The following is a 23,045-nucleotide window of genomic DNA, read 5'->3' as shown; positions in this document are numbered from 1 at the left end:
ATACTGTAGAAGATGCCCCTCTTCTGCCTCAGGCCACTGTTTCTGGCCGACAAACAATCAATGATCACCACCACGACCACGAGGGTAGTTTTGTAGTAGAGCGCATGGGTATTTGCTGCTCAGCAGCTGCTTCGTTCAAAAAGGTTTACTCCGTATATTGTGCGCATCATCTAAGACACTGTACCACTATTCAGGAGCAGCCACCCCACCCACCATCCTTTGTCCGCTGCTGCAGTTCCGTCACTTTTTAGCGCTCATCCTCTGCCTCCAATCAATCGACCAAGAGATGACCCTGGGCATTCTTCTCTCCTTCCCCTGACTGACCCTCGCTTTGAATTCCCGCTCTGCGCCTATATAACTCAAATCGTAAGGCTCTCAAGCGACCACGAGTCTCAGCCGCAGACCGCAAAAATCGGACCAGGAGGGATAGCTCTTAGCTATTAGCTACACTAGCAGCTCCGTGACAACTGCGGGGCATCGAGCCGTCCACTCCAACGCTCCTCACAGTCGCAAATCGCGCCTACAGCCGCAGCCTCGACTCGACCCTTCAGCTCCTCCTTTAGGCGCTAAAAATCATCTATCTTCCTCATCCCCTTACCCTTGCGAAGACCATCTATCCCACTCCATCCCGCCGTTGTTTGCGTCGACCCTCTACCCTCGCTTCCGGACGACCGTTGTCGTTGACGTGTTTCGAATCTGATTGCTGTTTCACCACTGCCCGTTGCCGGTCGATCGTTTTCGCTTTCCAAGTCCTGTCTCACGCGCCCGCCATGTCTGATCTACAGGTGCAGGGTCGGAAGGTCTTTAAGGTTTTCAACCAGGACTTCATTGTTGATGACCGCTATACTGTGACCAAGGAACTGGGTCAGGGCGCTTATGGTATTGTCTGGTATGTGCCTCTTTGGCGTCTTGCTTTGATTCATTGCAAGGAGCTTTGAAATGTTGTTGGCGGGGTTGCGTTGCCGGATGCGATGCAGCTACGTTTACAATTAGAGCAAATGATGAATCTACCTATTGAACGCGAGTACTAACGAGCATTGTTTACTATAGCGCCGCTACAAATGTCCAGACCGGCGAAGGCGTCGCCGTCAAGAAGGTCACCAATGTCTTTAGCAAGAAGATCTTGGCCAAGCGCGCCTTGAGAGAAATCAAGCTGCTTCAGCACTTCAGAGGCCACCGAAACGTATGCCGATATATCGCATTTCGCAGTTGGGATGATAAGACTAACTAGGGCACAGATTACTTGTCTCTATGATATGGACATTCCCCGACCGGACAACTTCAATGAGACATACCTGTATGAAGGTTAGAGGGTTACGTTACTACTCGCGGCGCTTCGTTGCTGATGTTTTCTCCTATTAGAGCTCATGGAGTGTGATTTGGCTGCTATCATCCGCTCTGGACAACCATTGACCGATGCGCACTACCAATCCTTCATCTACCAGATTCTTTGTGGACTCAAGTATATCCACTCCGCCAACGTCCTGCACAGAGATCTGAAGCCCGGAAACTTGCTGGTCAATGCGGACTGTGAGCTCAAGATTTGTGATTTTGGTTTGGCTCGTGGTTTCTCAATCGACCCTGAGGAGAATGCGGGTTACATGACCGAATATGTTGCGACAAGATGGTACCGTGCTCCGGAGATCATGTTAAGTTTCCAGAGCTACACGAAAGCTAGTATGTGCAGCTCCTGCGCTTTGATTGTCGTCCGCGCTAACTTGCTGCAGTCGATGTGTGGTCCGTGGGCTGTATTCTAGCGGAGTTGCTGGGCGGTCGCCCCTTCTTCAAGGGTCGCGACTACGTTGACCAGCTTAACCAGATCTTGCACTACCTGGGCACACCCAATGAAGAGACACTGAGCCGCATTGGCTCACCACGTGCGCAGGAGTACGTACGTAACTTGCCCTTCATGCCCAAGGTCCCCTTCCAGCGCCTGTTTCCCAACGCCAACCCTGATGCTCTCGACCTACTCGACCGCATGCTTGCCTTCGATCCCTCATCACGTATCTCGGTGGAAGAGGCCCTGGAGCACCCATACCTAGCGATCTGGCACGATGCTTCCGACGAGCCCAGCTGCCCCACCACCTTTGACTTTCACTTCGAGGTTGTCGACGACGTGCAGGAGATGCGCCGCATGATTTACGATGAAGTCGTCCGTTTCCGCCAGTCAGTGCGCATGCCTACTCAGGCGCAATCCCTGGCCCAGCAGCAGCAAATAGGCAACATTCCCATTCCCGAGCACCAACAGGGAGTATGGCGACAAGAAGAGCCTAGGCCTCAAGAAGCAGGAGCCGCAGGCGGCGCACATAACGATCTGGAATCGTCGTTGCAGCGAGGGATGGATGCGTAATTAGTGGATTGATGGTATTTACTTAACCTAGAGAATCGCGGGGACGGTTCCTAGAATACGTGGCACATATATAGTCGCATGAGCAGAGTACAGATTATGGTTTCGACCTCGTTTGGTGTCTTGAATGCAGATATTGATTTCTTGCGCAGTGCTATACTATTTACTATGGAGCATACTACTATTGTATCCACGGTTACACAACGTGTAAAAGTCACATGATGGGGGTGGTGCTTCCTTCGATAATTCGATTCTCAATTTCATCTGTCCTTCCCAATAGGCCAATTTTCAGGTCGATGCTTCTCGACGAGTAATGATCATGGGCATGTTCTCTTGGTAGACAAACCAGGCATTGCGGTATGTCCACTCATGCTTCGGGTTAACCAGACGCAGCTACAGAAATGTTAGCAATGCAACGAGGACCTTTGAGAGAGAAAGCATGCTACTCACATCAAAACTGGCATATAAAGTGGCAATCATCTTCTTCATTTCCAACATGGCAAGGTAGCGACCCATGCAGATCCGCGCACCACCTCCAAACACAAAGTCGCAAGTGTCATGCATCCGCTTGTGCCGCTCTTGATACTCCTCTTCACTCTCATCATCCCGCTTCAACCACCGATCAGGCCGGAAGACATCCGAATCCTCACCAAAGATAGTAAAGTCCCTGTTCGTGACAGCCGGGCTGATACCAACCTTCGTTCCGGCCGGGATATACCGTCCATCAGGCAATGTATACCCGCCCTCAGGCGCAACACGCTCGAAATTCATTGCGATACCGGGGTTGATACGCATGCTCTCGCGGACGACGGCGTCTAGATAAGGCAGATCGCGGATATCCTTCCACTGAGCGGGCATGGACAATGATGCTGCGGTAAGCTCTGCGACAAGCTTCTTATATGCGTCTGTATTCTTGGCGAGGTAGTATACGGCTGCGCGCATAGTGGCGGACGAGGTATCGCCTCCAGCGAGGATACTCAGCATCAACCAGTTGACGATCTGGACATCGTCGACCACCTCAGGATGTGTCTTTTTGAGTTGGACATATTTGTCAAGGGTGTGGTCGACGGTGCCGGCTTTCGTCTTGTTTTGCTCGAGCTCGGCTTGGTATTCGGCTACTACTTTGAAGGCGTAGAGGACGCCTGTGAGTGTTGGCTTCGGTCCAATGCGGACAAGGGGGTTTTTGTCGAGCAGGTGGTCGATCCAAGGGATTTGAGAGACGGGTGCGAAGTAGATGAGGCCTTTTGTTGAGTCGGTGATCAGGTTGTCAACGTCTCTCTCTTGATCAATGAAGCCATAGTGTCGTCCGAAACTGAAGTTCGCTGTCACATCCCAAGCAACTGTGCTCAATGTCAGTTAGCGGTTATTGCAAGACTGTGAAAGCTCTTACAGTATCCGATCCATTCATCGGCGGGACAGACCTCGCCTCCGCCAAATCTGGCACTGAGCTTGTCCACGAACTTGTTCAAAGTCTCATCGATTAGCGGCTCGTATTCAAGGACCTTGGTCATTTGCCACAGGTTACGGATCGGAAGGATATTCTGGTTGTGCCATTTTTCGTCTTGCGTATTGAATAAGTTAGACACGCGGTGGCCATTCAAGAGGACGTCATTTGGGCGATACGCTTCACTCTACGAAGCACGGATGGCGAGCGTCAGTTCGCGAAATCTATACATCACATTCTCAAAGGCGGGGACGGTACCTTTTTCCATGGGTTACGAGTGGAATAGATCACACGGATCAAGCTGGGATCAGAGATGCTCAGCGCATTGGGTCCTATCCGCACCACAGAACCGTACTGTTGGTGCAGCTTTGTGTATGTCCGGTCGATGTGACCATCGAATGCTTGCCATGCGCGCCATATATTGGTGAGTTTTGCGGGGAGAGGTCCGTCGAAGACCCTCAATGACGAGAAGAAGGCGTCCCAGATGAGCTTGGACAGCAGCAAGGCCGCCAGTGCAGCAGGGATTTGCACCCACAGGCCTGCACTGAGAAAAAGTACAACTGCCATAGCTGTGCTGTGATTCGAGAGGCAGTGGATTTTTGCCTGCCTAATGATCGCTGAGTGGCTGGTTTCCGTTTCAAACTCGCAGCCAGCAAGGATCGTGGATTGACCGAACTCCAGGGACCCCAAATTGCGGGATCTTGACCTGTATTAAAAAGTGCCGTCCTTTCTGCACGCCATTACACAAGGGCCTCTACCTCGGGAGGGGGTTGCCAGAGATAGGCAAGCCATTGGAAACAATGGCATTCTTGATTGGCCCCTCACATGTATTGCCCAAGATACGAGGCTCGAGTCCCTTCAAAATACGGAAAATTGGAGGAGACGATCCATCTTGCCGAACGCCATTGCCACCATCTGGACCCGGTCATCTGAAACGACGACGATGAGCGGTTGACCTGACAGCTGCCAAATCGACTAGTGTTAGCGGCTGCGACCGGCCCTAGTCTAGCGGTTTGACTCGTCCGTCAGCCATATCGCATGCAGGCCTGCCTAGCTTAGCTCATCCTGGTTCGCTCTCCCGTCCAATAAAGGCACAGTGACGGCGCCCCCGTACTTCTGCTGTCCCCGTGGAGAAGGGAACTCAGTTTCTTTTACCCAAGGAACATTGATCCGATATGCACACGGCTTCAGCTTGCAGGGGTTATCCCTAGCTCGATGCTGAGATGAACTTTTCATCTGGATCGTTGGATCTATGCAATATGCATGACCCATCGCCTAGCACCGCATATTGTTTAGCATCTATCGATTTTGCCTCATTCCTTTGCGTTCTCTCGTTCGTTCTCTGCTTCTTATAAGGCACGTCTCGATAAATGACTGCCCGTACGTTTCTTCAGCAAGGGGACGTCACTGACTCACCATTCTCGCATCACATCCACAATGACTACCCAACAACCACAGCCATCGGCCGCGTTTCTGGCAGAGACGCAGGGCCCGACGGTCAAGGCCGTGATGTGGTTGATGACAGGAATGGCCATGCTGTTTCTGGGCCTCCGCCTCTTCGTTCGCCTTCATCTGAAGCGGGTCTTTGGATGGGACGATCTGATTGCTGGCGTTGCAGTTGTACGTTGTCAATGCTGAGCGCATACCAAGCTGCCCCGGAATACCAAACTGACAGAGCTTTTTTCTCCCCTCTAGGCTTGCCTTATCGGATACGCTGCGGTGTGCCACGTAGCAGCAGACATCGGACTTGGTCGACACATTCAATATGTCTCCCAGAACCCACAGAACCTGGTCAGCGTAGCCCGATACAGCAGTATCAGCCAGACACTGGCGATCATGGCATGCGCGCTTGGAAAAACGTCGTTCGCTGTAACACTACTCCGGATCGTCATCGATCGGTGGATGATGTGGCTGCTCTGGTTCATCATCATCACGATGAACATCGCCAACCTGTTGGCGGCAATATTCGTCTTCGTCCAGTGTAAGGACCCGAGGTCTAACTGGGACCCTAGCATCGTTTCGCAGTGCTGGCCGGACTACGTCTTTACAAACTATTCGCTTTTTGTTGGGGGTGAGTGTCCTCGCTCGGTCCTTGTACCGCAGGCCTAACGACTCCAGCGTACTCTGGATTGCAGGATTTCTTGCTCGCGCTTCTCCCGTGGACTATTGTGTGGAGCCTTCAGATGAAGAAGGAGAAGTTGGGTGTGGCTATCGCTATGAGTCTGGGTATTTTGTACGTCCACTGACTGTCCCAACTTTTGACGATACTTGCTGATTCACAACGCAGTGCTGGCGCAGCAGCCATCGTCAAGACGACCTACCTTGTGAAACTCTCAGAAAAGTCAGACTTTACCTGTATGCTTCATCCCATTACTCTAAAACAGAACAATGCTTATCACCTCACTCACAATCTACAGGGAAAATCGTCCCCCTCCTCAACTGGGCGGCCGTGGAGGACGCCCTAACAGTTATCGCCGCCTCGATCCCAACGCTAAAACCCCTCCTCATACGGATCTTTCCATCGTCAATTGCTCAGGAAAGCTACAACATGCTGCCAATACCACCCTCGTACGAGAAACGACGCCACATCCGGTTTGATGCCTCTATCTTCGCGACGCAGGCGGATAGAGAACGGGATCATACGGAAATTCGCGATAGTAACAGCCAAACCTCGATTCTACCGCCGGTTCCGAGAGATGCGGATAACAAGAATCAGATTAACATGACGACGGAGGTCTCGGTTTCGTATAGGTCGAATGATATTGTTTGAGGGAGAAAAGCAATGGATATTTGGTTTTGGTTGGTTTATTGGTTGGGATTGAGCGGGAGTTTGTTTCAGCTATACACTACACTTAGTTATTTTATTCTCTCTACTTGTATTTCGGGCCTCTGAGGATGCTGTCGGCATGGTGTCTGGACTGGGGTACAGAGTTTTGGTGCCGCTGTCATGTTGCTGAGTCTAGGTTTGGACTATACCCACACTTACTGGTAATGGCACTTCGGAATCATACCTAGATGCGAAGATGACAATTGATAGCCTAAGGATTTAAACATCCCTTCAACAATCCTCCTATTGCTCCCATATCTAACGAACGAACGCCCCCTACGGCCATCCCATACTAGTAGTACCAAATGTAGGATGACCCACTCCGCGGTACATTCAACAGCCGGAGATGAGAGTAAGACAAGTCCAGTCTCCCATTCATGTGCACGGATGGAGGATGGATCCTGAATCAGATTTGTCATTATTATCAAGTCCACCTAACTACTCCAAACGCACACCGGTTTTGTGCAAGCCCATAGTACCAAGATGCAGCTTGCATCCCGTCTGCCATAACAATCCTCTGTTATTTGCCACTCCTGCTCGGAAATAGATTCCTTAATGTCCTTTTTCCCTGCGCTGCATTCGCAGAGTTGGATCTTTGTAAAGTTGTACGTAAAATGTGAGCAGCCAGTGGAGTACTCCAGTCTCCAGGGCGGGTTGGGCGGCTTGCGGGCCGGGGCCCGTGCCCGGGGTCTAGACTTAGGGCTATGCTGGACGCCAAGGGTCCGTGCCATGGAGTACGACGGCATTGTACCTTGAAGACTGGCAGTCTGCAGAAAACAGAATTGGAAGGCATTTTTTTTGTATTTTGTACATATGCTTGAAACTTAGTTTGGCTTGATTACTTACTACTGTGCGAAGCAATCAGTTACCGTCAAGGGTAGAACAAACGGTTTAGTTTTTCATATCCAGCAGATTGATTATGATGTTCCTGATCATTCGGATATATCTGGATATATATATATGTGTTTACGTTTAAAACCTCCCTCAACTCTCCCATAATCCAATGCCATTTACTATATTCGTACAGGCAGACTGAATGATGGAGCACAATCATAGGATAGAGCATGAGCTCCTTCTCCAGATGTGATGTATAGGTTCATACGGGTGATATGTGCTCCGTACTTCTGTAGGCCCGGGGGTGGGATTGCTTATTCTGACCGGCTGCAGCCAGCTCTGCGCGAAAATCTGATAGCTAATTGCCTTGTGGACAGGCCTACAGAGAAGAGGGACATTACTGCCATGGGGCTGGAGTTCAGCAAGATGTGCCCCCAGAGAAGATCAGTGCATACGGCAATGCCCAAAACGCCATAATACGTACTGTACAATAACAAGCAATTACCCCTGCACATCAACATCCACAACCTTCCAAGCAACCTCCAGAACCCGCGGAGGTGTCTCAGCCGTGGCATTGAATACATAGATCTGCCTCACCTCCATCCCCGTCCCCATCCCCGGTTCGTGCTCGGTATCCATATCAACAACAAAAGCATCCCTCAAACTAAACGAAACCTTATCCTCATCCTTCCTCCGTAACGGCCCAAGACTATATGCAAAAGGATCATCACCCTTATACTTGCTCTTCTGCCACGTCTGTTCCATGGGCCGCGGCTCATTCCACCGTGTCTTATCCTGGATAACGCTGTACCCGTTGACAAGGAACCAGTCTTTCGACTTGGCCAGGTAAAACCGACGGAGCAGGCACTCGTCGCCGCAGATGCGCGCAACCTTCCCCATATCCACCATGTCCGCGTTGAACCACGATTTCCAGTGGTGCACGGAGAGCGGAAGGGGACGGCCGGACTCGAAAAACCCCGAGGCGTCCCCGTGTAGGTCGAGCTGGTAGAGACCGCGCTCCCAGGTGAACTTCGCGGTCGTGTGCGCGTAGATGCACGAGGCCAGCATGCGGTCGCCCTTGTCTTTGAGCGAGTGGCATGTTTCGAAGTGGTGCTGTAGGTCTTGAAGGAGTGGGATGGAGAGGAATATCCCCGCGCCACCGTAGGCCATGTATCCGGACCCTGAAAGGTGCGCTAGGTCCTCCGTCATTGCGCCAATGTATTGCGGAACCGTGGCGTCGTAGGTCGCGAGCCGGTTGACCAAATTCCGCATCGAGGGGAAGAAAGTATCATCATCGATCAGGACAGCCCATTGCGTCGGCTTCGTCGTTGTCGATGCCGCCTTCTCGGACAACGAAGGCACATGGTACTGATACAGCACGCGAATGAGCGAGAAGTACCGATCCAACCGGTCGTCTTCCGTTTGCGTTATGGTCAGCCGGAGATCCAAGTCATCCGCGCGCTGCTGAATACGAGATCGGATCGACGACCCGCCCTGTTCCACGACGGCAATGATATGTGCGCTCGTATTGCCCGCCCAGTGCGCGAATGCATCTAGCGACTCCTCCAATTTCTCGAGCGAGGTCGCGACACCGAAGATCATATGTGAGGCATCGGGGTTGGGTTCGGCGGGGGACGCTTGGATCGTTATTGACGTCGTACAGTCATCTTCCGGGCGAGGTTCTCGAGCATTGTCCGTGTCGAGGTGGACGGTGGTATAGGGCGGGATCGCGACGTCGAGGGAGTCGTCGAAGGAGGTGAAATTCGCTGTTCGCGAGACGCCGATGTTCAGCCGGGCATATTCGACTGTTGAGGTATTGTCCGCATGGAGACGGAGGAGGTCCAGGTCAATGAAGCAGGTGTTTTTGTTGCTGTCAGGGTCTGTGGCTGCGTCTGTGCCGTCGCTGTCACTCTCCGCATTTTTCTCGGTGGCGCCCGAAAACGAAAATCCGGGATTGAGGGTTCCAGGATTCCCCGCGGTACTGGAGTATGTGAATATGATCAAGCAGGTCAGGATAAGCCCAGCGGCTGCGACGAGGAGCTTCCACGAGGAAAGTTTGTGATGTTGGAGGGCGTGGTGGAAGAGGAGGCGGAGCTGATGGATGGCCATAATTCTGGTGGCATCACGCGATCTCAACCCCGAGGAAATGAGCAGGCTGATCAACGCAATTGCCGTCTCATGCTTTCTCCTTTGCTGCCCCTCAAGTTTAGATGGCTATTCTTATCGCTTCTTCTATTTTTGATGCATGAAAAGGGGATCAAACAAGGTCCACTGCGGTGCATGTGATTGGCAGAGACTGGTTCAACCAGGGCCCTCAGGGGAAGCTACTGCATGAGTCAGGGACAGTGCAGTTGTCCAATATGTACAATGATGGTACGACTACTGATGTATACGCTATATTCTTATGTATGAATCTGTCATAGCTTCATGACTCCCACTTTTCAACACCAAATGAACACCTACGCATAGGACTCATATACCATGAGCCTGTATCATGTCAACAGCTGATAGATCTAGAGAGAGTTGACAATTCTCCTTTCCTTGCGCAGAGCCTTGAACTTTTGCCGGGCTTCCTCGAGAGGAACAACGACACCTCTGCTTTGAGAGGATGTGTCGTCACGGTTGCGGATGTTGAGGGAACGGGACTCCTTCTCTTCGGCACCGACAACGAGGATGAAGTTGTACTGCGCCAATTGACCCGTGCGGATCTTCTTCTGTAGCGTGTTTCCACTGACATCAACGTCGACGTAGAGCTTATCGTTCTGCAGAATCTGTTGGACCTCGCGGGCATAGTCGTACACAGCCGGCATGACGGGCACGATCAGAACTTGGCGAGGGCTGATCCAGAACGGCCACTTGCCGCCGAAGTGCTCTGTGATGATACCCAAGAATCGCTCGAAACTGCCAATGATCGCACGGTGAATGACAACAGGGCGGGCACGGCCGGGGGCGGGCTCGTTGGACTTGGAATCGGCCTCCTTCTTTGCTTCCTCCTGGGTGGCCTGAACCTTCTCGTTGGTCATGTACTCGAGCTTGAAGTTGATAGGCGCTTGGTAGTCAAGCTGGATGGTGGCACACTGGAACTCTCGCTTGAGCGCATCGGCGATTGTAATGTCGATCTTGGGGCCGTAGAAAGCACCATCACCCTCATCAATAATCCAGTCGTCGCCCTTGAACTTGGTCATAGCCTTCTTCAGCTGGTCTTCGGCGTAGTTCCACGTCTCAAGCTCACCGAGGTACTTCTCGGGACGGGTAGAGAGCTTCAGCTTGAAGGTGAAGCCGAACAATCCGTAGATGGACTGGAGGAAGTCGAAGAGACCTTCGATTTCAGACATGATCTAAGTGCGTCAGCAATTTGATATCATATATCTCACTAGAACACTCACCTGATCCTGGGTACAGAAAATGTGGGTATCATCTTGCTGGAACTTGCGGACACGGGTAAGACCGTGGAGAGCACCAGACGCCTCGTTTCGGTGCAAGACACCAAAGTCCGCAATGCGCAGCGGAAGCTCTCTGTAGCTTCGCTCGCGGTGGCCGAAGAGCACGAAGTGACCAGGGCAGTTCATAGGCTTAAGAGCCCATTCTCTCTTCTCAACATCAAGCTTGAACATGTCATCCTTGTAATGGGCCCAGTGACCGGAGGTCTTCCAGATACCAACATCATACATGTTGGGCGTCTGGACTTCCTGGTACCCTCGCTTGCGGTACTCGGAACGCAGAAGAGACTGGAGGGCGTTGAAGATCCTGACACCGTTGGGGAGCAGGAACGGGCATCCAGGCGATACGTCGTCGAAGAAGAAAAGTTCTTGGTCCTTCGCGATTCTCAGGTGATTACGCTTTTCAGCCTCCTCCAGGAACTTGAGGTGCTCCGCCATCTGCTTCTTATCGGGGAAGGCGACACCACGAATACGCTGGAGAGAGTCGTTCGTCTGGTCACCGAGGAAGTAGGCAGAAGAGTTCTGTTAGAGTTAGCACGGCACGCTCTTAGCTTGCTGAAAGAGTAATGCTGACCTGCATGATTTTAAAAGTCTTGACCTTGCCAGTGCTCTGAATATGGGGACCCCTGCAGAGATCGACCAGGGTACCGCATCGGTAAACGGTACTCTTCTCTCCAGTGACCAGCTTGTCAATGTAGTGCAGCTTGTACTTGCTGTACGCAAACATCTTCCTGAGGTTCTCCTTGGTAACCTCGAGTCGGTCGAAACTTTGCTTCTCCTTGAAGATCTTGTTGGCCCGGTTGTCGAGGGTCTTCCAGTCGGACTCCTTAACGACGCGGCTGCCCAGATGTCAGTGACTACGGCAAACGAACGAACCAACGAGGTGCGTACTTATCAGGCATAGCCATGTCGTAGAAGAAACCCTGAGGAGTGGGCGGACCGTGGGAGAGCATACATCCGTACTCGCACTCACAAGCTTCACCCAGACAGTGCGCGCTCGAGTGCCAGAAAACTTCCCTTCCCTCGGGGTCGCTGAAAGGAACGTAGGATACCGTGCATTCTCCCTCCAGTGGGCGGCCGAGATCCCAGAGCTGTCCGTCAACCTTCGAGATAACAATGTCGGCGCTGATCTCCTTGGGGACGTGCTTCAACAGTTGCGCCGGGGTGGTTTCCCAAGCCTTAGCGGGGATCGTCGAGGTGTTTCCGTCGCCGAGGTGGAGCGTGACATTGATTTCGGGATGAGGCTTGTTCTTCAATTCCTCGAGATGCTCTTGCCATAGCTGCTCGAAGAGCTCATTGCGCTCAACAATGAATTCGGGGAGCGAGTTGCCGCCTACGACAATTGACTAGTCAGGAGGGGCTCGAGGATGCAGCGGGGTAGGTATAGGACTCACTGGCCGGTTTGGTCTCAGCGGCGGGCCTGACAGGCAGATCTTTGGGACCGTCGGAAGCCATTATCACACCTCTTGTCACTTATTAAAATAGTGATCAGAGGAAATGGGAGTTCTCGCAGCGACAATGTTTCTTTGATTTCCCCTCTTGACTCAAATCTGTGAATCATGCAAGGCGGTGAAGCTTATTCACGTGACCTCAAAAAAACTGCCCTATCTTCGGCTCCCACCGTTTGAAAACTTCTCCGCGATCAGTCCGCAGCAAGGCAACTATAACAACCCCAACATCAAAATGTCATTTCGCGGAGGCGGTCGTGGCGGCTTTTCCGGTCGTGGTGGAGGTTTCGGTGGACGTGGAGGTGAGCAAAAGCCGCAATTGAAGGCCGACATGTGTTTGACCAGAGCTAATGAAATTTTTTTGGATAGGCGGCCGGGGAGGTTTCCAGCAGTCCTTCGGACCCCCAGACCAGGTCCTAGGTGAATACAAACATCGCAAAGGTTTCGGAGATATCAGACGGCTAATACAATAATAGAGATGGGTACTTTCATGCACGCCTGTGAAGGCGAGATGGTTTGCGAGTCTATCAACCCTAAGATTCCTTACTTCAACGCCCCCATGTACCTTGAGAACAAGGTACGTTGCGAACCAGGATAATCGAAAGCAACCTGCAACATTCTGCTAACAGCCGCTTTTGATAGACACCCATTGGCAAGATCGACGAAGTCCTCGGCCCCATCAACCAAGTATACTTCACTATCAAGCCCCAAGAGGGTATCGTCGCGACATCTTTCAAGCCCGGCGACAAGGTCTACATCGGCGGTGACAAGCTCCTTCCTATCGAAAAGTATGCCGTTCTCTGCAATCAAGGAAGATTAGCCGCTAATCTGTTACACTAGGTTCCTCCCCAAGCCCAAGGCTCCGCCAGGTAAGCAACCGGATCTCCGATATTACCACTCGCGCTCTTCTGACAAGTCACAGGATCCAAGCCCAAGAAGGCAGTTGGAGCTCGTGGTGGTGGCCGTGGCGGCCGTGGTGGTGGTCGCGGTTTCGGTGGCGGTTTCGGTGCTCCTCGCGGCCGCGGCGGTGCTCCCCGAGGACGTGGTGCTCCCCGTGGTGGAAGCTTCGGATCTCGCGGTGGTAGTGGTTTCGGTGGTAGGGGAGGTGGCCGCGGGGCGTCTCGTGGGGGCTTCCGCGGACGATTTTAAACCGTGACAGCCAGTCTGTCTTTGCCTCGTCCTGTCTTATTACGGCGTTATGGGAACACGGGATTTATGTCGATAATTTTGACTACGGTCATCTGAGAAAAATTGGTTTTATCTAGCTTGGGGATCTGTAGTGTGATCTGATTTCTTTGCGATGTTGTTGTTGCTGTAGGATGAAATGATGAGCCGCGATAATTACTAGTTGTCAGCAGCTATGAGTCCACTCTATAGTTTAAGCATAATCCTCGGTTTCGATCGAAACAAAGTATGTAATATTGTCGTCAACTGAAATAAGTTTAGAACCTGCTTTACTGATTGACAGTTGTGGCTGAGTGTGGCGCAGCGATGACGTCTAGTCAAACTGCGAAAGCCTAAAAGAAGCGAGACCCTGCACGTGCAATCGTCAACACATCCTCCTTCTGATCGCAATTGTTAGCCAGTATTGCTTTCTACCTAAACATCTCCCATTTATATTACTTCCTAGCACCTATCTTATCCTATAACCTCTCTTTTCTCGCTGTCCCTTGAATGAGTATGTCTCGAAGGACCTCAGCCATGCCTGCGAACTCGTCTACAAACAGCGGTGGCCCAGCGTCTGCTGATGGAGGTAAGCCAGCGCCTGAATAAAGGAGCTTTCCAGCAGGCTGATCGCAGTGTTGTCTAGGCCAGGAGAAGCAGAAGATGCTATTGTCCTCAGATACCGGTCACTTTAGTATGGTCAGGTTAGGCTTCAACGTTCTGACTGGCAGGGACGCTTGCTAATCGCGGTTTGTACAGAGCCCTGCACTTAGCAGATCTCGTAACCGAGCTTAATGGTAAGCGACAGTTCTAATACTTCAAGCTCTGTTTCTTGCTAACAACCTTCTTAGGATTCTGCGGAGGCAAGTTGACATCGACATCGAGATTCCTGGCAGCGGCCACTAATCGGTGAAACAGTCATGTCCGTCTTTTCATCCCTCCGCTACTGTCTCGGCGACCCCCACGACCACGGTGCGATCTGGGCAGCTCTCGGATTTATGCCGTTCGGCCTGTTCTTCGATTTCATGGACGGCAGGATCGCACGATGGAGGAAGAAGTCGTCTCTTATGGGACAGGAACTGGACTCTCTCGCAGACCTGGTAGGTCATTATACTTTGTCTTGCAGGTGACATGGCTAAGCGACTGCGTCTAGATCTCTTTCGGCATGGCGCCGGCTGCTGCTGCTTTCGCGCTCGGGATCCGAACTCCCCTCGACCACCTATTCCTTACGTTCTTCGTCCTTTGCGGCCTGACGCGCCTCGCCCGCTTCAACGTTACCGCTGCCGTCCTCCCCAAAGACAAGACCGGCAAGTCAAAGTATTTCGAGGGCACCCCAATCCCTACTACATTGAGCATTGTCGGTGTTATGGCCTACTGGGTATCGCAAGAATGGATTCTGGAGGACATCCCGCTCGGCGTTGCCGCCCAAGGTACCGCGCTGGAGTTCCACCCAATTGTCCTTCTCTTCGTTCTGCACGGGTGCCTCATGGTCAGCAAGACCCTGCATATCCCGAAGCCCTAAATAGCCTAAGCGCATGACGAGTTCCGTTGTGAAACGCTTCCTTCTTGTAAAAGAAATGTATCACGAGCCACACCTATGTACGGGAGGGAAGGAGGGCAACAAAAGGATTACGAGTCGGAGCATTTCTTGGAGATAGGTAACGTGGCCGGTGACGATGACATGACTTGCACGGATTCCTTTGAGATAGGTGGCTGTTCTTTGCATTGTGTCTGTGTATCACTAAACCTGAAAAGCATTATTATACCTAGGTACCAATCATGGCTTTCCGGCTTTCGTTAGGTAAATAGATATTGTACCTAAATTGAACGCTGGCTTAAGCCCAGAATCGCATCATTGTAGAGTGTATATTAGAGTGTATATTAGAGTGTATATTAGAGTGTATATTAGAGTGTATATTAGAGTGTATATTAGAGTGTATATTAGAGCGCATATGAGGCGTAGAAAACAGCCGGCCGTCGAGTCTGGTCTTTGAAACCTTCGTTGCCTTCTTTCGTAGCACGTACCGAAGTTAATATTGATGATACCGGGCGTTGTTCGAGTTAAAGAGTCAATACTATTTGATGGAACGATCGAGTGCAGGATCTAGATCCGCGTGAGATCTAGATTTGACGTTCGTTGACACCTCATGGTTTTGCTTACGGAGTATAAGCCTCCGCTAGAAACCGGCAGTTCGCTAGACCCTCAATAGCGGCACTTCCATGAGTGCGACAACCGGTTCCTGGGAACACTGCTTAATTGTTAGAGCCACTGTAACAGCTAGATAGTTCTAGACTACGTCGCTAAGCGTTCTCGTGGTGTCTGAAACCATGGAGAATCGGGCGTGCAGCATAGTCGAGGTGTTTCCTGGCGATACCCGAGGTTCGCGTATAGCTTCTTCCAAGGCCAGCATTAGCCGGTGATCCCCCAAGATACGGGGCTCAATGATTCGCTTCAACGCGCTGGATCTTGTTATTCTATCGGATATTCGAGGTCAAGGTGGCTTGAAGGTGCTGGTGGTGATGTTCTATCTAACTTCCAGAAATTGGGAACGACTCTGAACGAGCAGGAAGCATGCGGCTACTCCGTCCAGGCGGTACGAACGGGTTTCAAGCCATGTACCAGGCATAGATGTATCACTCCGTATATTGCGGCATATTCCAGTTCAAGACGAGGGGTTCTCCGAATGCCATAAGATGAGTAGAGAGTTGAGGGCATGAAAGTGACCGGTCACTGCTGACGGCACGTGACTGTCCGTTCCTGGCGTTCCAGGGCGCCGATCGGAAGCAGCCGCTTAGCAAAACAAGAGACCCATGGGTTCTCTCCGAGTCAGACTTGGGGGATCCCTGGGAACAAGCTCGAGTTTCATCACACCTGCCAGCTGGCAAGCATTTATTGCTGGGCAAACAATCAATACGCTGCAATATTTGGTTGCTCAGTTTGATCCCCCCGGTCTCTGAATTGGCCTTGGAGTCCTCTTGGGGCGCTGCGTCAGTCAAGTGATCGACGTTGAAACGACGGTCCTTTCATCCAAACTGCGCTATGTGACTGGGTAACGACCGACGATGACTGAGTCAAATGCACATCATCTCATTGTTATTGGCTCTGCGATGCACATCGGGATCAAAAGAGCAACAGGCGACTGAACACTTCGACAGCACACTTCCATGATCTTCGCCTCTTCTTGGACCTGCAGTGGCCTCTTGCATAAGTGGCGCTTCGGACGATTGAGCGTTAAGAGATTGCGTTGTGGCTTCTGCTGGGATCCGAGGCCGCGTAACCCTTGTAAGTTCGTGGTTCCTTCTGTTGACAAAAGGCCGGATGGAGAAGTAAGCTCAGCAAAATGACAATAAAGACAAATTTGGTACCTCGTCACCGGAGAGTGTGTAAATGAAGCAGTCAAGGCGAGACATGGCCCCCCTTCTTTCATCAAAAGAAGCGTCAGGGTCGCGATCTATTCTTGATCGAGACTAGCGTTGCATTGAGCGGCCCAAACATCCTTAAATATCTTAGCCGCTGATTGGACGCGCGGTATGCGGGTTGAAAGATTACCGGAATTGCCTGGAACCTCACAGTAAGGCGCAGTAAATTATTGTACGGTAAGTGACCAGGGCCAGGGACAGGACACAATCACGGGCTGCCTGTCCAACACTAACAGTGCTCCGGCCCTCACTTCATTTCAATCACTTATCCAGTCGCTCTTTCCCTTCTCTCCCTATCATCAATACTCGCTTCCTGGGGTTGATATATATCGATCCAAGGACACACTCGTTTACTAACAACATTGTTCAGCTTGATTTCCGCGGTTCTTGTTGTGCTGCCTGTTTTTGTCTCTCGCTTCGTCCCTTCAACCCCTGATTTGTTTTGATCAAGGGATCACTAGTCTAGTCCGGTCGCCTTGGGAGGATACTCATCGCCTCTATCTCGTTGTCCTCATCATCCGACGACGACGAGCGATCCTGTCAACATATACCTCCCACGATTTTTTCGACCCGACGCGTTCTTGAGTACTTATTGCGGCCGAGTCTCAGCGACCGTTAAGGGCTCCGACTGAAAGGGGCACTGAAACACGCTTAATCCCCGCCAGGGACCGCTTCTCCAGAAACAAACCGTTCTGAACCTCTTTCACGAAAACTCTACCAAGATCCTTTTAACTCAATCCTTTCGCTATCTTGAACTTTTTTCTTGCTACAAACCCCACCTAGACGATCGATAGGGTTACGCCGGCCGTCCCGTCTTTCGTTGAACGAATAATAGATACAATTGCCGCCTTGGTTGTACCTCGCTACCTTCACCTTCATAAATCGTCAACACATCGCAGAATGAAGTCATTCACATTATCCTCAGTCTTCGCGACTGGCGCTCTTCTTCTCGCCAGAAGCTCGCCGGCTGCCGCTCAGCAACAGACATATGTCGGCTGCTTCTCCAGTTCGACGCCCTTGGAAGACCAGGGGGCCTACACGTACCAGAGTAACGGATACTGCATGAACCTCTGCTACGGAAAGAACATGGCCGTCTTTGGTTTGTACAATGGAAACCACTGTTTCTGTGGTGATGAGATCCCAGCGAAGTCGGACAAGGAAAGCAGTGATGATAAATGCGACAAGTCATGTGCCGCCTGGCCCATCGTCATGTGTAAGCACATATCAGCGCAGTGTATACGGTAAATTGCTAACTTGTCTTTCAGGTGGTGGAACGGATGCATACTCAATTTATCTTACCGGCTATAGCGACAGCGTCCCATATTATTCTGATAGCTCTACCTCAACAACCTCGTCCACAAACAGCAGCAGTACTTCCACAACTAACGGTGGAAACTCTACGACGACAAACGCAAACGGTAGCGTTGCTACCACCGCAACTGTGAGCGCTGGTGGAGACTCGGTATCGGTTACTGGCACAGGGTCGGCAGACACCGACTCCTCCTCGGGCAAGAAGGACGGGCCTAATACTGCTGCTATTGCTGCTGGTGTGGTTATCGGTGTGGTGGGATTGGCTGCTCTGGTAGGTGCTGGCTTCTTCCTCTGGCGCTTCAAGAAGCGCCACCCCGCTGATCAGCGGATGCGCGAAATGAGCAACGTTGAGCAATTTGGCAAACCCATGTCGCAAGACTCCATGTCCGACACTCGTTTTGACGGTGATTTTATGGCCCAAAGGCGCCAGAGCAATGGTAGCATCGACGATGACCGAGATTTCTCCCGCCGGATCCTGCAAGTCACGAACCCCGACCGGCACTAAACATCGTACCTACCGAAGACCACCGAATACCTGCGACTTATGACGATTGACCCACGCCTCTGGCTTTACATTCACGAACTCAACCTGCCTAGCGGACAAATATCGCCTTGATGGGCATAGCTCCTCCCGAACTCGACGTCTCAATTTCCGCTCAACTTATGGTTATATCGATCGATTCTCTTGTTCGACAGGCACATGTGCTATCAGTCCCGTGCCATAATTCCAAGCTCCGCCTATCGGCCTTCTGCAGCGAGTTTAGTTTGACCAGACATTGCTTGCTAGATTCAACACCAAATTGACGAAACAAATATGGCTCGATAACGGACGAGATTTTGGTATGAAGGCGATTGGCTCGGTTGACCTTTTTTAATACAAAATATTTCGTATCTATTTCTTACATTGTATGTTCTTAAGCTGAGAATTACAGTCCTTCTCATGTTGCTCATACTGTACGATATTGATTCTCGGTCTCAAGCCATGCCATGCAAATATGCAATCCCGTCGTATGCCTGGCCTCTTAACGGCCTGTAGATGTCTGTTGAGATGGTTTCGGTCTATATACCCACTAGGTGCCCCTATCTCCTCGTTCAGCTATAGCTACAATTTCATGTCAACCTTTACGCCCTTATCAACGAACAATTGCTCAACAACACATATCACATCTCATATCCCATCTAATCACTGCACGAAGTCTCAAGAACATCTCTCTCGGCCGCAAGTAACATTGCCCAGAGTTTGGACATTACTTGAGTAACCCACAGTGTAGTGCTCACTCAATATGAACGTACGCATTGCTGGCCACTTAGGGCTCACGCAGCTCAATCTGCCTGCGCTCTCTGTGCGGCAGCAGCAGGTATCCTTACTGCCGAATCTCAAGCTCGAAGGTATCTCCAAGGCCGACGGCCTTCCTGTCGCCCGAAACATAGGGCTTGAGGCCGTGTCGGAAATTCCGGAAGCACCAGCAGGCCATGTCTATCATGCCCACTGAGAGCAACATAGCCATTATACCGAAGAACATCAGTGTTTGGCGCTGCGTCCCGTAATCATTCGCTGTGGCCGGGTCGTTCATTCTCGTAAATGTGTATATGAAGAATGCTAGGAGGGCTGTATGTACTGACTGTTATGGGTCTAGTTTTTAATGGATGTCGTGTCGGAGGAAGGAGAGACGGAAGACAAGACATAACGTACAATGGCAATGACGGTTCCTAGTGGCTTCTCGTGCCTAACTGTAGAAGCGCTCGAGACAAGGAGGAAGCAAGTTCCTGGAATAAGCGTCGCAACTGCAATCAACATTTCACGCTGGTACACGCTCACAGATGCCAGCTGTGCCAGGAGACCCAGAAAGTAGAATCCGGACTTCAGCAAGGATATAAAAAGCTATTAGTATATGAGGGAGGTTAGTCTTGAATCTCCTCAGACAAGGCCTGATTCTATACTACCAGGAGATGCAAGTATCTGCGAAGCATATCCACATCTGCCTTGACCCTGCGGAATACAACCCATGAGAACTCACCGTACAACTTCCAGCAGAGGATATAGCTCCAAAGAGTAAAGGCAGCGCCGATGGTGATTATTGGTATATCAATACGTCTAACCAGAGCCGGTGTGTCAGGTGATATCGCGTAGTTTTCTGAGAGAACCAACATGTCCCTTTTTATCGGACGGTATTACAGGGCGTTGTAAACACACATTGTTGTGGAGCAGATGCATAGTCCGATCATTTGCGCAGTGTTCTGTTGCGCAAGGGCATCGTATAGCAGCAGGAGTCTGTAAGCATACCCAAAAAGGACAAAGCTGAAGAAGGTTGGGGTCGATCTGGAGCTTATTACAAGCTCCGTTTCAGGCTTGAGGTCATGATTGTGGAGAGTAAATAGCACGCTGTCCAGAGAGTTAGAACGAAGGTAATCGAGGGATACGCTTTGTGGCAGACTCACATTTCCAGAACGATCGCCAAGAAGGCTTCGGTGAAAAGAGAGGAGAACGCTAACCATGTCCACTTTGAATCGGGGCGATAGAACATGATTGTAATGAGATGGAGAGCATGGGGGGATTCCGTGGGAGGAAGGAGACTGAGGGAGGTAGGAAGCAGGCTGAGCTAGGGTGAGAAAGTAGGAAGAAACCCAGGAAGGAAGGAAGGAAGGAAGGAAGGAAGGAAAGAAGGCAGTAGGTCCTTCCTCATTCTGTACTACCTTGGCAGTCATGACGCTCGACAGATGCACAGCCAATCCAACATCGCCATAACGACAAGACCAGGCAAAGGCTTGACGAGGCTGAGGCTGTTCTTCATCAAAATCCTCATCTACTTCGTACTCATGGAGTCATCCGTTCAAAAATACAACTAGCATGGCTGACTTTCAAGGCTGGACTTCAAATCCCCTAACGCGAGGGACACTGGAGATCTTGTGGTCGTGTCTCTCAACAATGGCGCTCTGTGTTTGGACCGCGGTACATCCCAATATCCCGGTGACCTACATATTCTGGCCGGTGCTCCTTGAGAGGATGGGCTTGATGGTCCTGGCTATCGTCTTCCCGGAATTCATTCTCACAGCTGCTTTGGATGAGCGGAAATCAGCAACTCGTCTATTGGCCGACGTCAACACGTCGTTTGGCTACTCAGCTAGAGTGGAGGTGAGGAGGTATCTGCTAGAACATCCTGTCGCCTATTAAGATCGATCTAGCCTCGAACAGGATTCACGCCTAAGATCTGGTTGCGACGCAGCTTTCGACGCACGAGAACCATCCTCGAGGAGGACTCGGTTCCTCTAGCTCATCTTCCATCTGCAACCAATACCTCACCCTTCCCCCAAGGTGAGCATCTACAATATTGGACGTTTGAGTATGCGATCTTCGGGGTCATGGGCGGCTTCGGGCTGGAAACACGATACAAGAATGAACAGAATGAACACCGTACTCTCCGACGCATCATCACGCCACGGGGTCTCTCAATTCTTGCCAAAGTGCGTTGTCTTCCTTCTATCAAATCCGAAGAGATAGAAGAGAGAAGTAAAGCAGACATCTTCGCAAAAGCCGCTGTTGTTGGCCAGATTCTTTGGTTTGCTTTGCAAGCAATTGGACCACTATTCCAGGGGCTACCTGTAACCCCACTGGAGACACACACCACTATTCATGTTGGTTGCGCCATGGTATCGTACGCCATTTGGATCAGGAAGCCATATAACTTAGTTCAATGCATTGTGGTGGCAGGCCCTGATTTGGATTGCATTGGTGCGCTATTCAATTTCTACGACATCAGCAACAAGGTATTCCGCGCCAGACTGACCAAGTACGAAGAGGATAGGTCCAACTACTGGAAACAACGTGTGGTCGAGTCTTCGCGCGTGCCCGCTGCCATTTCTGAACTCCCCCCTTCACGCCCGGTGTTGAAGCCAATCGGCGAGCAACTCGAACAGTACCAATCACAGTCGCACGAGCTGAGAATTGAATCAGATGAAAAGACACAGATCTTGTACGCTCTTCCAGCGGATGCCTCTCGCGGACTGCAAATTCTAGAAAGTCGAGGCTGCTTTGACTTTCAAAACCCACCCTTCAGACCAGATACGCTACAACTTCTCCGTCAAGGTAGCCGGAACTTTACCATACGAACAATCTGGGGCGGATGGAGCACAGATATTGGCCACGAACCTAGTACCGCAAAAACAATCCATGTGCTCTTCAACGTACTATATGGCGGGTTTCACTGTCTAGCATGGTCTTCGTTCTTTCCAACAACCATAGAGCAATGGCTGTGGCGCGGTTCAGCACTGTTCCTGCTCACTGTGCCTATCTGGGCCGCATTGTGGATTCTTTGGTGGAAGGCTTTGCGGTCTTCCTACAAGGCCCTTTACCTAGTGAGAAGCGGAGACTTGGATATTATTGCCGCACCGCTTTTCTTCCTAGTCATGGTCGCTTACACCCTCGCCAGGTGTTACTTTCTGGTTGAGGCCCTGGCTGGTCTGAGGCTTTTGCCGGCGACGGCATATCAAACGGTGCAGTGGGCGGAGTTTTTGCCACATGTTACGTAGTATGGCCCATCACTTATAGCTATCTATCTTTGAAGGCCTTATGGGTGTTAGCATGGTTTGGGTATGTATATATAGACATGCAGACATGATAAGAAACGAGCAAGATGCAACAATGTGTCTACAAATATTTATGAAGGAAAATACATACAAAACACTTAGAAAAGAATATATCTGCATACTTCCTTAAAAGCTGAAAAGCATGCAGAATAAAACAAATATGCATACATAGGTGGCCCGGTAAGCCAATTCCGTTTCTGATCGGTGATCAAGACGCATCAGAGTA

The 23,045-nt window shown here is 51.0% G+C and overlaps 10 protein-coding genes across 10 annotated transcripts; 6 read left to right on the top strand and 4 right to left on the bottom strand.

The window, feature by feature from the left end:
- Window positions 1-607: 607 nt before the first annotated feature.
- On the top strand, window positions 608-2,545 carry mpkA (mitogen-activated serine/threonine-protein kinase SLT2). Its single transcript, XM_073734204.1, has 5 exons — window positions 608-889; window positions 1,051-1,183; window positions 1,239-1,305; window positions 1,363-1,677; window positions 1,728-2,545. The coding sequence occupies exons 1-5, from the start codon at window positions 771-773 to the stop codon at window positions 2,348-2,350; spliced, it is 1,257 nt and encodes a 418-aa protein (XP_073586842.1). The 5' UTR covers window positions 608-770; the 3' UTR covers window positions 2,351-2,545.
- BDW74DRAFT_97211 (cytochrome P450) lies at window positions 2,493-4,926 on the bottom strand. The gene is made up of 4 exons (XM_073734206.1): window positions 4,050-4,926; window positions 3,738-3,978; window positions 2,798-3,687; window positions 2,493-2,740 (listed from the first exon to the last, which is right to left on the bottom strand). Exons 1-4 carry the CDS (start codon window positions 4,356-4,358, stop codon window positions 2,636-2,638), a joined length of 1,545 nt encoding a protein of 514 aa, XP_073586841.1. The 5' UTR covers window positions 4,359-4,926; the 3' UTR covers window positions 2,493-2,635.
- Window position 4,927: 1 nt separating this feature from the next.
- On the top strand, window positions 4,928-6,667 carry BDW74DRAFT_97192 (uncharacterized protein). Its single transcript, XM_073734205.1, has 5 exons — window positions 4,928-5,411; window positions 5,487-5,862; window positions 5,910-6,024; window positions 6,079-6,146; window positions 6,209-6,667. The coding sequence occupies exons 1-5, from the start codon at window positions 5,229-5,231 to the stop codon at window positions 6,559-6,561; spliced, it is 1,095 nt and encodes a 364-aa protein (XP_073586840.1). The 5' UTR covers window positions 4,928-5,228; the 3' UTR covers window positions 6,562-6,667.
- Window positions 6,668-7,953: 1,286 nt separating this feature from the next.
- BDW74DRAFT_174809 (glycosyltransferase family 31 protein) lies at window positions 7,954-9,561 on the bottom strand (the record flags this gene model as incomplete). The annotated part of the gene is made up of 1 exon (XM_073728138.1): window positions 7,954-9,561. The coding sequence occupies one exon, from the start codon at window positions 9,559-9,561 to the stop codon at window positions 7,954-7,956; it is 1,608 nt and encodes a 535-aa protein (XP_073586839.1).
- Window positions 9,562-9,965: 404 nt separating this feature from the next.
- Window positions 9,966-12,347, bottom strand: BDW74DRAFT_165972 (threonine--tRNA ligase THS1; the record flags this gene model as incomplete). Its single annotated transcript, XM_073726484.1, has 5 exons — window positions 9,966-10,790; window positions 10,839-11,414; window positions 11,467-11,731; window positions 11,784-12,225; window positions 12,287-12,347. The coding sequence occupies 5 exons, from the start codon at window positions 12,345-12,347 to the stop codon at window positions 9,966-9,968; spliced, it is 2,169 nt and encodes a 722-aa protein (XP_073586838.1).
- Window positions 12,348-12,461: 114 nt separating this feature from the next.
- BDW74DRAFT_146871 (H/ACA ribonucleoprotein complex subunit GAR1/NAF1) lies at window positions 12,462-13,747 on the top strand. The gene is made up of 5 exons (XM_073723432.1): window positions 12,462-12,760; window positions 12,817-12,917; window positions 12,983-13,128; window positions 13,181-13,209; window positions 13,263-13,747. The coding sequence occupies exons 1-5, from the start codon at window positions 12,691-12,693 to the stop codon at window positions 13,487-13,489; spliced, it is 573 nt and encodes a 190-aa protein (XP_073586837.1). The 5' UTR covers window positions 12,462-12,690; the 3' UTR covers window positions 13,490-13,747.
- A 157-nt stretch (window positions 13,748-13,904) lies between these two features.
- BDW74DRAFT_146864 (CDP-diacylglycerol-serine O-phosphatidyltransferase) lies at window positions 13,905-15,373 on the top strand. The gene is made up of 6 exons (XM_073723430.1): window positions 13,905-14,093; window positions 14,151-14,208; window positions 14,264-14,301; window positions 14,356-14,367; window positions 14,423-14,604; window positions 14,658-15,373. The coding sequence occupies exons 1-6, from the start codon at window positions 14,015-14,017 to the stop codon at window positions 15,024-15,026; spliced, it is 738 nt and encodes a 245-aa protein (XP_073586836.1). The 5' UTR covers window positions 13,905-14,014; the 3' UTR covers window positions 15,027-15,373.
- Window positions 15,374-17,824: 2,451 nt separating this feature from the next.
- On the top strand, window positions 17,825-18,740 carry BDW74DRAFT_174805 (uncharacterized protein; the record flags this gene model as incomplete). Its single annotated transcript, XM_073728137.1, has 2 exons — window positions 17,825-18,137; window positions 18,190-18,740. 2 exons carry the CDS (start codon window positions 17,825-17,827, stop codon window positions 18,738-18,740), a joined length of 864 nt encoding a protein of 287 aa, XP_073586835.1.
- Window positions 18,741-19,599: 859 nt separating this feature from the next.
- On the bottom strand, window positions 19,600-20,386 carry BDW74DRAFT_174804 (uncharacterized protein; the record flags this gene model as incomplete). Its single annotated transcript, XM_073728136.1, has 3 exons — window positions 19,600-19,857; window positions 19,929-20,117; window positions 20,177-20,386. 3 exons carry the CDS (start codon window positions 20,384-20,386, stop codon window positions 19,600-19,602), a joined length of 657 nt encoding a protein of 218 aa, XP_073586834.1.
- A 775-nt stretch (window positions 20,387-21,161) lies between these two features.
- Window positions 21,162-22,762, top strand: BDW74DRAFT_174803 (uncharacterized protein; the record flags this gene model as incomplete). Its single annotated transcript, XM_073728135.1, has 2 exons — window positions 21,162-21,368; window positions 21,419-22,762. The coding sequence occupies 2 exons, from the start codon at window positions 21,162-21,164 to the stop codon at window positions 22,760-22,762; spliced, it is 1,551 nt and encodes a 516-aa protein (XP_073586833.1).
- Window positions 22,763-23,045: the final 283 nt, after the last annotated feature.

Source organism: Aspergillus multicolor (genome assembly GCF_047715735.1).
Source record: "Aspergillus multicolor strain CBS 133.54 unplaced genomic scaffold BDW74scaffold_4, whole genome shotgun sequence".
Taxonomy (NCBI): domain Eukaryota; kingdom Fungi; phylum Ascomycota; class Eurotiomycetes; order Eurotiales; family Aspergillaceae; genus Aspergillus; species Aspergillus multicolor.
This window is presented reverse-complemented; position numbering and strand designations above follow the sequence as displayed.